Source organism: Delphinus delphis, chromosome 3 (assembly GCF_949987515.2).
Source record: "Delphinus delphis chromosome 3, mDelDel1.2, whole genome shotgun sequence".
NCBI classification, from domain to species: domain Eukaryota; kingdom Metazoa; phylum Chordata; class Mammalia; order Artiodactyla; family Delphinidae; genus Delphinus; species Delphinus delphis.
In genome coordinates this window covers 17,730,455-17,742,775 of record NC_082685.1, presented here as the reverse complement: position 1 = coordinate 17,742,775, position 12,321 = coordinate 17,730,455, and the positions used below count along the sequence as shown (strand labels likewise).

The 12,321-nt window shown below is 40.2% G+C and overlaps 1 protein-coding gene across 3 annotated transcripts in view; it reads right to left on the bottom strand.

The window, feature by feature from the left end:
- LOC132422985 (zinc finger protein 354B) overlaps positions 1 to 12,321 on the bottom strand; it is a 33,078-nt gene that overhangs the window by 18,070 nt on the left and 2,687 nt on the right. For all 3 annotated transcript variants that reach the window (XM_060008219.1, XM_060008217.1, XM_060008218.1), the window contains 2 exons: positions 10,394 to 10,520; positions 9,557 to 9,652 (listed from right to left, as the gene is read on the bottom strand). In XM_060008219.1, coding sequence (XP_059864202.1) covers positions 9,557 to 9,652; positions 10,394 to 10,427 — 130 coding nt within the window. In that variant the 5' untranslated portion in view covers positions 10,428 to 10,520. The remainder of the gene's footprint in view (positions 1 to 9,556; positions 9,653 to 10,393; positions 10,521 to 12,321) is intronic.

Genomic DNA, 12,321 nt, shown 5'->3' with positions numbered 1-12,321 from the left:
ACCGAATCCTACATCTAATACAAAATTTAGATGCAAAAGAATCACAGAAATAAATGTACAGTGTAAAACTACAGCATTTTTAGAAAAAACACAGAGGAAAATCTGCAAGATCTGAGGATAGGCAAAGAGTTCTTAGACTTAACAACGAAAGGACAATCCATAAAAGGAAACACTGATGAACCAGACCTCTCAAAATTAAAACTTTTGTTCCTCAGAGACACAATTAAGAGGATGAAAGGAAACTAAAGACTAGGAAAAAATATTTGCAAACCACATATCCATCAAATGACTACCATCTAGAATATATAAAAAACTCTCAAATCTCAACAGCAAAAAACCAAACAATTAGAAAATGGACAAAAGACACGAACAGACATTTTATCAAAGAAGATATACAGATGGCAAAAAAGCACATGGAAATAACATCATTAGAACTTAGGAAGATGCAAATTAAAATCACAGTGTATATCACCATATACCTATCAGAATGGCTAAAATAAAAGCATTGACAACACAAAATGTTGGCAAGGATGCACAGAAACTGAATCACTCATATGCTGCTGCGTTGCTGGTGGAATGTAAATTGGTACAGCCACTCTGGAACACAATTTAGCTGTGTCTTTCAAACTAAACATGCAACTACAACATGACCCAGTAATTGCACTTCTCCACATTTATCACAGAGAAATAAAAACTTACTTTTGCACAAAAACCTGTACACAAATGTTTATAGCAATGTTACTTGTAATTGTCAGAAACTGGAGACAACCCATATGTCCTTCAACAGTGAATGGTTATGTAACTGGTATATGTGTTTTACAAAAAACTATTCAGCAATCAAAAGGAATGAAATATTGATAAGTAACAAGGAAATACTGACAAGGAACTACTTGAATAAATTTCCAGAGAATTATGCTGAGTAAAAAAAAAACAGTCCTAAAAGGTTGCATACTGTATGACTCCATTTAAATAACATTCCTGAAATGACAAAATTATAGAAATGGACTAGTGGTTACAAAGGGTTAAGAATAAGAGGAGGTGAGGAACAGGGACAAGGAACAAGATGAAAGTGGGTGTCTAAAAATGAGTAACAGGAAGGATCCTTATGTGACAGAAGGAATTCTTCCATATCTTTGCTGTATCAACATCAATATCTTGTTTGCAGTCTTGAACTACAGTTTTGGAACTGGGTAAAGGACCAATGGGATCTCTCTGTACTACTTCTTATGTGAATCTAAAATTATCTTAAAATCAAAAAAAATTTTTTAAAAGTAAAATTCCCTCTAAAGTAAAAAATCAAATTGGTATCATACCTCCAAATCTGATCTCCTACTACCACTATCTCAGTGAATTATATCATTATCCATCCCTGAACAAGTCACAAACCAAGCAACCATCCTTGACAACTCAATCTCCTTTATCTTCCATATCCAATTCATCTTTAAGTCCTGCTGCATTTATCTCCTAAATGTCTCTGAAACTGGTTCTCTTCTTTCTGTGTCCATCACCACTAACCTAGCCAAGTCATTCATGCATTCATTAACTGGAAGCCAACTCTGACCGAGTACTATTTTAGGTACTGGAGAAATGGGTACAAATGAAACAGACAACCCAGCACGAAAGAGTTTATAATTCAGAGGAAGAGCAGATTATAAATAAATATGTACTATTTTGCAGTGATAAGTACTCTGAGCGAAAATAACACATGGTGAGGGCATAAAGACTGTGGAAGAATGCTGGAGAGGGTGTGGAGAAAAGGGAACCCTCTTACACTGTTGGTGGGAATGTAAATTGGTGCAGTCACAATGGAAAACAGTACGGAGGTTCCTCAAAAACTAAAAATAGAGTTGCCATATGATCCAGTAATCCCACTCCTGGGCATATATCCAGAAAAAACTATAATTTGAAAACATACATGCACCCCTAGTGCCCACTCTTGCCACTATTCAACATAGTTTTGGAACTCCTAGACACAGCAATTAGAGAAGAAAAAGAAATAAAAGGAATCCAAATTGGAAAAGAAAAAGTAAAACTGTCACTATTTGCAGATGACATGATACTATACATAGAAAATCCTAAAGATGCCACCAGAAAACAGCTAGAGCTAATCAATAGATTTAGTAAAGCTGCAGTATACAAAATTAATACACAAATCTCTTGCATTCCTATACACTAACAATGAAAGATCAGAAATAGAAATTAAGGAAACAATTACATTTAGCATTGCAACAGAAAGAATAAAATACCAAGAAATAAACCTACCTAAGGAGACAAAAGACCTATATGCAGAAAACTATAAGATACTGATGAAAGAAATCAAAGACTACACAAACAGATGGAGAGATATACCATGTTCTTGGATTGCAAGAATCAACATTGTGAAAATGACTATACTACCCAAAGCAATCTACAGATTCAGTGCAATCCCTATCAAATTACCAATGGCATTTTTCACAGAATTAGAACCAAAAATTTTACAATTTGTATGGAAACACGAAAGACCCCGAATACCTAAAGTGATCTTGAGAAAGAAAAAGGGAGCTGGAGGAATCAGGCTCCCTGATTTCAGACTATACTACAAAGCTACAGTAATCAAGACAGTATGGTACTGGCACAAAAAAAGAAATATACATCAATGGAACAGGATAGAAAACCCAGAGATAAACCCCCACACATACGGTCACCTAATCTATGACAAAGGAAGCAACAATATACAATGGAGAAAAGACAGCCTCTTCAATAATTGGTGCTAGGAAAACTGGACAGCTAACACGTAAAAGAAGAAAATTAGAATACTCCCTAACACCATACACAAAAATAAACTCAAAATGGATTAAAGACCTAAATGTAAGGCCAGACACTATAAAATTCCTTGAGGAAAACATAGGCAGAACACTCTTTGATATAAGTCATAGCAAGATCTTTTTTAACCCACCTCCTAGAGTTATGAAAAGAAAAACAAAAGTAAAAAATGGGACCTCATTAAACTTAAAAGCTTTCGACAGCAAAGGAAACCATAACAAAACGAAAACCCTCAGAATGGGAGAAAATATTTGCAAATGAAGCAACTGACAAAGGATTAATCTCCAAAATATACAAACAGCTCATGCAGCTCAATATAAAAAAAAAAATTAAAAATTAAAAAATGAGTGGAAGACCTAAATAGACATTTCTCCAAAGACATACAGATGGCCAAAAAACACATGATAAGATGCTCAACATCACTAATTATTAGAGAAATGCAAATCAAAACTACAATGAGGGGCTTCCCTGGTGGCGCAGTGGTTGAGAGTCTGCCTTCCGATGCAGGGGACACGGGTTCGTGCCCCGGTCTGGGAAGATCCCACATGCTGTGGAGTGGCTAGGCCCGTGAGCCATGGCCGCTGAGTCTGCACGTCCAGAGCCTGTGCTCTGCAACGGGAGAGGCCACAACAGTGAGAGGGCCGCGTAACGCAAAAAAAAAAAAACTACAATGAGGTATCACCTCATACTGGTCAGAATGGCCCATCATCAAAAAAATCTAGAAACAATAAATGCTGGAGAGGGTGTGGACAACAGGGAACCCTCCTGCACTGTTGGTGGGAATGTAAATTGATGCAGCCACTATGGAGAACAGTATGGAGGTTCCTTAAAAAACTAAAAACAGAACTACTATATGACCCAGCAATCCCACTGCTGTGCATATACCCAGAGAAAACCATAATTCAAAAAGACACAGGCACTCCAATGTTCACCGCAGCACTATTTACAATAGCCAGCACATGGAAGCAACATAAATGTCCATCAACAGAGGAATGGATATAGAAGATATGGTACATATATACAATGGAATATTACTCAGCCATAAACAGGAGTGAAATTGGGTCATTTATAGAGACTTAGATGGACGTAGGGACTGTCATACAGAGTGAAATAAGCCAGAAAGAGAAAAACAAATATCGTATATTAACACATATATATGGAATCTAGGAAGATGGTATAGATGATCTTATTTGCAAAGCAAAAATAGAGACACAGACGTAGAGAAGAAACATATGGATACCGAGGGGGAAGGGGGAGTGGGATGAATTGGGAGATTGGGATTGACATATATACACTATTGAGACTATGTATAAAATAGATAACTAATGAGAACCTACTGTATAGCACAGGGAACTCTACTCAATGCTCTGTGGTGACCTAAATTGGAAGTAATCCAAAAGAGAGGGGATATATGTGTACGTACAGCTGATTCACTCTGTTATACAGTAGAAACTAACACAACATTGTAAAGCAACTATACTCCAATAAAAATTTAAAAAAAAAGTAGACAGCTAGCCCTCCCCTCCACAAAAGAAGGAGTCAAGCCACTGAACTGTAAAGGAAATGAACAAAATTAAAACTATAAGTGAAATGGAGATTACACCACTAAAATTCATGTCCACATTTATTTTTTAGCTCTCTGAGAATGGAGACCTTCTTATAACATTTAAGTCTGTTGCTTGGATTTTACACATTTAACTTGCATGCATGTTTTAAAGAATGCATTAAGTATAAAAATGTTGTGTTTCCTTTGTCAAAAAAAAAAAAAAAAAAGAAAGAGGCGATACATGCACCCCTATGTTCACAGCAGCACTATTTACAATAGCCAAGACAAGGAAACAACCTAAATGTCCATCAACAGATGAATGGATAAAGAAGATGTGGTATATATACAGAATGGAATACTACTCAGCCATAAAAATGAATGAAATAATGCCATTTGCAGCAACACGAATGGATCTAGAGATTATACTAAGTAAAGTAAGCCAGAAAGAGAAAGACAAATACCATATGATATCACTTACATGTGGAATCTGAAATATGACGCAAATGAACTTATCTATGAAACAGAAACAGATTTGCAGATATAGAGAACAGACTTGTGGTTGTCAAGGGGGAAGGGGGTTGGGGAGGGTTAAATTAGGAGTTTGGGATTAGTAGATGCAACTATTATATATAGAATGGATAAACAACAAGGTCCTACTGTATATAGTACAGGGGACTATAATCAATATCCTGTGATAAACCATAATGGAAAAGAATATGAAAAAGAATACATATATGTATAACTGAATCACTTTGCTGTACAGCAGAAATTAACATAACATTGTAAATCAACTATACTTCAATAAAATTTAAAAAAAAAAAGAATGTGGAGGACAGAGGGCCATGTTCAGATGTGCTGTGTCTAATAGACAAAGTGCCATCTGAACAGAAACCTGCGCAACTCAAGGAAGTCAGTCATGTGGGCTTGTGGCTCAGGAAGAATGGTCCAGGAGAGGAAAAAACAAGTGCAGAGGCCCTGAGGTGGCCTGTCTGAAGAACTACAAGGAGACCAGGGGATTAGAGTTCTTGAATGAAGGGCAGAGAGGAAGGAGGTGAAGGTGAAAAGGTAGCCAAGACCAGACCACGAAGGCCACACTAGGGGCTTTGGATTGTGTTCTATGTGATAGAAGCTACTAAAGGTTTTGAGCATGGGAGTGAGATAACCTGATCTACCTTTTAAATAGACCATTCTGGCAGCTACAAGGACAACAGATGTTGGTGGCAGGAGAGGAGCGCAGGGGATGAGAACAAGACTAAATCAAACATAGTAGACAGGGCTACAGAGCATTTGGGCTCAACTTTCACCTTGTAAATTAACTCTTTAAAACCACTGCATGTTATGTTAAAACCACTGCTGCTCTAACCCCTAGAGCACCTTTCTGCAAATTAAAAAAATTTGCAGATGCAGCCTCATCAAATCTTGGTGGGTGGAAGGCAGCCCACAAGGGACCCCTCAGCCAACCACCCTGCCAGGTTCAGTCTGCCCTGAATTCTAGCATAAATATAACAGAGAAAGAGAAAAAGACAAACACTTTTTCATTGGAGGTAATTTACCTAATCATCCCTGAATTTTTAAATTTTTGATTTTAAGAATATTTTCACATTGGGTGTCAACCAAACTCATGAGACGTTCAAGTTGATTTAATCACATTATCCATATTATATATATATGTATATATGTATGTATGTATACATATATATATATATATACATATAAAATATTCCAGAAAAATGATTAGACTTTGGGTTCATTTCTTTTCTCATTTTTTTTTTTTTTTTTTGTGGTATGCAGGCCTCTCACTGTTGTGGCCTCTCCCGTTGCGGAGCACAGGCTCCCGACGCGCAGGCTCAGCGGCCATGGCTCACGGGCCCAGCCACTCCGCGGCATGTGGGATCTTCCCGGACCGGGGCACAAACCTGTGTCCCCTGCATCGGCAGGCAGACTCTCAACCACTGCGCCACCAGGGAAGCCCTGGGTTCATTTCTTAAGGAAGAGACTCAGATGAGTCTCTTTGAGCCATTTCCTCCCATTTCTCAATATAAAACATACAGAGCCGGGGTGACACAGTTTGTTTTTTCTGTTCGTTTTATTTTTCCTAGTTGTAAATAGTTTTGATGTGAAAATAATATTTTAAAAGCACATTTGGAGGCAATTAGAGGTTCTAGGGGTCCTATCCTGGAAGCATAAGCTTTTCTGTCACCGGCTGTTCAAAAGGTCGGTTTTTGGTTCTGGTCTAGAGTTAATGATCAAGGTGCTTCCAAGAACGTCCAGATCCTTCACCTGAGCTCAGAGAACTGAGCTCCCCTTGGAAGGGAAACTGTTCTGAGGGCACTTTAGTCCAGGCAGATGGGAGACTCGCCAGGGTTGCAGGAGAGACACAACCACAGGCCAGCACTCCCAGGACGCTCCATCTGACTGTCACCTTTGACCAAAGAGAGGAGGTTCATCCCATCAAGAGAAACGCACACACTGGTTGGCTCTGATGTCCTTACTTCCTCCAGACACCCAGAGTTTTCCTTCAGGGACAGCTTCCCAAACCTGAGAAGGACTTGACATCACCACTAGGTGTCTTCAGGGTCTCTCTGGACAGCTTTCGACTCCAGTCATACTTTCTATTCAGTTTAATCCAACTAACACTTCACTCAGGAAGGGGGACTCCTCATGGATCAGAGGCTCCCGAGGCGAATGGAAAGTGAACAATTCTTCCTTCTCTTCCTTTGATCTTCCAAGCCATACTCAGTCCACACCTGACGCTCCTCCTAAACTCTCCACTGGTTCCCTGCTGCCTGCGTTCTCTGTTTACTTTGTGGTGGTCTCCAGCAGTTCCCACAAAATTAGAATATTTCTCCCAAATGACAGTTAAAAGATATAAGGAGAGATAAGTGTGTTCCCACCTCAAAAGATCTCACTTTATACGGGAAAGAATGAGCTCTACTAAAGGTGTGGGCGCTTTAGGGATCGAGACAGCCTGTCCCACAGCACTTCTGCTGGGCCCCCATTGTGTGGGGGCATCACTGACTCGTCTGGACCCAACAGCAACCTCAGACAAGTCCTACCATGTCTATGCCAGGTGGCTCCACATTGGTTTCAGGCTGATCCTTGCAGAATATAAACCTGGGCCCGTGGCCAGGGTACTTCAACTCCTCAGAGGCTGTGCCTGGCTCTCAGGTCCCGGCCCCCTCTCCCCGCTCCCGTCTCTACAACCCGGCTTCCTTTGTCTGGACTCTCGGACATGCTCTTCCTGTGCCTGAACGCTTCTCACAACGTGGGATCCGGCCCTTCCTCGGGAAGCCTTACCCACAGCACCCCTCCTGTTCCACGTTCTCACAGCACCTGTGGCTCTTCTCCCGAGGTCCTCACCGGAGTCTGTCATTCCACAGCCCTGTGTGCGCTTAGCCTCCCCCTCCACTGAGCTCCGCCAGGGCAGGACCTGCGTCCTTCTGTCCAAGGTTGCACTGCTGTTTATCACGGGACAGGAAAGCAGTGGGCGAGGGTTAGAACCTGGCTCCCCCAGAGCCCTGGCCTCCCCAATTCAACAGTTCTCAGTCCTCAACTTCCATGACAGCCGAATCTGCCAGTTTTCTCCTCTGGTGACTTCTTCTCAGGCTCAGCCAGATTCTTCCTTCTTAACTCACCTCATAAACATTGAGGTTTCCTGGGACTCTGTCCTCTCCTCCGTTCCCTCGTCTGCTCAGCTCAAGGTTTCAAATGCTACCTTCTCACTGACGGCTCCCTGACCTCCCTGTTGAGTTCCAACCCTGTATACCTTCTACAGCTGTCCACTGGCGACCTCTACCCATATTTCACTCACATCTCAAATGAAACCCATGCCACACCGAACTCATTCTGAACCCTTAACAAAGGGACCTCTCCTTTTTCCTTTTTTTAAAAAAAATGTTATATTTATTTATTTTTGGCTGCATTGGGTCTTTGTTGCCGCGCACGGGCTTTCTCTAGCTGTGTCAAGTCGGGGCTACTCTTTGTTGCAGTGCGCAGGCTTCTCATTGTGGTGGCTTCCCTTGTTGTGAAGCTTGGGCTCTAGGCACGCCGGCTTCAGTAACTGTGACGTGCAGGCTCAGTAGTTGTGGCGCACAGGCTTAGCTGTTCTGTGGGATGTGGGATCTTCCCAGACTAGGGATCAAACCCATGTCCCCTGCATTGGCAGGCAGATTCTTAACCAGTGCGCCACCAGGGAAGTCTCTCTCTCCTCTTTCCTGAACCCACTGCACATGCCTTCCTGCAGGTAACGTCTTGCCTGCATTACACAATAATCTCCAGAAGGTTCCCACCTCTGGTTTTTCCTCACTTCAAATCTAAGACCAACAGTGTTTCCAAAGTGACCATTCTTATTAAATTGAAATTGCATAATAAGGACTTTACGAATATATTCTCTGTGAAAATTTTAATAACATTACATGTAAATAAAGTCCCCTTTCATCAATACTCATTCTCAATCCTAATCCAAATGTAACTAGTTACCACCTTAGGTGTCCCGCGACCTTTCTCTCAGCACTTACATGCATATTATGCATATAGACAAACACCCACGTAATTTTCTTTACACATAAATGGTGACATGTCATAATCATGCACTGTAACTAGCTTTAGTCCTTCACGTGCCTTGGAGCTCCACCCACACCAGTGCTTCTTGTTTCTGACTGTGGTGCTGTGTGCCAGTGTAGGGACCCACCTCAGCTTCTTTAGCTATGCCTTTACCGAAGGACATTTAAAGTGTTTCAGACTCTGACCATTTTTTCTAAAATATCAAGGACCATGTAATTCTTCTGCTTAAAATCCTTGAATTATTTCCAGTCACCCATGGACAGTTCCCATCTCTAAGAACTGTACCAAAGCACTTCAGAGTGTGGCCCCCACCTGGCTTTCTGATCTCATTTCCTTCCTCATCTCTTTCTTTTCCCACAACCCTGGGCTTCAGTCAGAATGAATTATCTGCAGTTCCTTAAATGGACTAAGTTTGCTCAGTGAATACATGAAAATGCAGCCCTCCTCCGAAACAAGAGAAAAGAATAAAGATCCTGAGAGATTTACCTGTGAAATGATTATCAGACATGACGCAGAAGTTTGTGACCCTTCTCCAAAACTTCTTGAGGACTGAGAACTTGGAGAAATTTCCCTGACCAACATCTCCAAGTTGCACATGCACTCATTTACCAGACTGCTGCCTGCAGAGATTCCCCACCCACTCACCTACAGAGGAGCCTCCAGGGCTTTCTTTCTCTACCTTCCAGGGATCTTCTCCTTGCTGCAACAGGGAGATCACTGCAGGTTTGGAAAATAGGAGTCCTGCTCATAGAAAAAAAAACAAAAAAATAACAACAACAACAAACTTGGTTTTGACACGAAGAGGTATCTGAGATCTGAGTGGAAACTTACAGGATGATATAAAGAGCTCCTTAGGGTGCTCAAGTTCTGCCCCCATGATGTGAGGGGTGTGTTAGGGAAAAAGCAAGGGACTTGTAAAACATAACAATGTAATAATTAGTTGCATGTTAGGAAGATACAATAAACATGTACCCTTGAAATAGGGTACCATTAGCTTTCTATAAAAGAGGAAATATATGAGATGTACAGACTAAATACATATTTATAAACAGGTATCTATGGAGAAGATACCAGGTAGACTGTTTAAAATGAGAAAACACTATCTGGTTCCCTTTCAAATATGGATTATACAGTGTTCATCTAGCTGGAAAAGTGAACGGGAAAGGCAAGTGGTGGGTCAAAGAAGAGGGATGAAAGATGCTCTCTGCTTAGAGATGAGCAGACACATCATAGAACAATCACAGTGGGAAATGCCTGAACTATGAGGGAATTTCTAATGTGCAGCTCTGTAGACTGTCCCATCCGTGGGGCATGAGGCATCCATGCCTATTAGCAGGAAAAAGTTTTTCAGATTTATTTGTGGAGATCCAATTTGTACAGTGCTAAGGCAAAACTCAGCTAAAGTTTTGATGATCCATGGCTTTTATCCAGGGAATCAGATGCTGAGTTATCCCAATTTCTAAACAGAGGAAATTTCCTTACCCAATGACACCAAGTTGCTATAGTTCTCCAGCATCACATCTTGGTACAAGTTTCTCTGTGAAGGAGCCAGCTTTCTCCACTCATCCCGCGTAAAGAGCACAGCCACATCTTCAAACGTCACTGACAGCTGTAGAGACAAGCATCCCAGCTCACCCAAGACCACCCATCACACAGGGTGAAGAGGGCGGCAGTGGGAAGTAGACAGGCTACCATGAAATGCTTCTATATTATTCTAGGTTCTTAAGGTTTCAAGTCACTGGTTTAATGAACACTTGACCTGTGACAAATACATACTGAGTACCATGAAGTATGAACCAGGCCCTGTGTTAACCACACAGAGATGTGTGGAGGTATTAAGACCATTAGTGGGAGTGTTAATTAGAATAATCTTTCTAATAGCAATTTGGTAATACATATTAAGAGCTTTAAAATGTGCATACTTTTTAACTCTCCAATTACTATATTTGTTTGATAATGAACAGTGCAAAAAAATGCACACAAAAGGACATTTATTATGGTGTTAGTTAACAGCAGAGAAACAGAAACACCTACAACCTAAATAATCACTGACAGAGGCTCGGTTAAATAATTTAAGGCACTATCTGTGTGCTCTCTGCAGCCTGAGGACAGTAATAATGGAAATTAAAACAGCTATCATTAACTGAATGCTTTCTTCAGGACAAGTACTATTCTTAGAGCTTTATATTAATCTTTAGTGTAAATCTTTATTTTACCTTCACAACAACGCTAGGAAGAAGGTACTATTATTGTCCTCGTTTTACACAAGAGAAGTCACAGAGAGGATAAGAAATTTGTCTAAAGTCACACAATTGGTCGGTGGTAGTGCTGGGATTCCAATTCCAGGTGGATGTCTAAGGCTCCATTCCTAACCACTCTGTAAAACTGCCTCTCAAAACCTACCAAATAGTTAATAAATAAATGAAATAATCCATACAATGTACTTAAAACCATACATGGCTCATATTAAAGCTTCAGATCTTACCTATTATCATGTCAATATAAAGTACTATGAATCATTAAAATTGATGGTGTAAGTCAGTATTTTTGACTTAAAAAGGCATTCATAATAATGTTAAGTATAAAAAGCAAGTTACATATCAGTATGTATAGTTTGGTTCCATTTTTGAAAAAAAATTATATATGTACATAGCAAGTGATGCTGAGAGATGCAGAACAAATGGCTGACAGCGATCATCTCCAGATGGTGGGATTAAGGGTGATTTTACTTTTTTTTTGCATATACGGAAAAAATATATAGACAAATACATGTACATACACACATCTATGCACATATGTACATTTACAAGCATATATACATATACCCATATATATATGTGCATGTTTTATTCTCTATAAAGTTTTTTGCCATGATCATGCAATATTTTTATAGTAAGAAAAGGCATTAAATTATTGGCACATTGGGAGGAATATAAGAAATGATCTCTGCTCTCAAAGAACTTACAATCTAACTGGCAGACAAGAAAAGTGCATGAATTTGAACACTAAAAGGAAAATGTGTAGCTGGATAGGACCATACACCATATCTGCTAATCCTCATTTTAGAGACAAGGAACACAAGATCCAGGACAGTCAAGATTCCAGGTCACATACTTTATTAATGGCAGAGACAGGATGATAACTAAAGTTTTCTTCCAACACAGCACTTGGTATACTCTCTCTCTTATCTTAAACATCCTATTACTGAGTTTTACACACAATTCCACACAGCAGGTGAGGTTAGGGAGAAGTGTCACACAGGACTCACACACAGGGACAGAGAAAATTCTGGGCAAGAGAGCAGCTTGGCTCTGTTGGAATGGAATGTGAAAGCCTTAGAAAAAAGCAGTCCAAATATGCAAAGGCAGGTCCTAGCCATAGCCTCAGAAGATCAACCACCATGACATTTC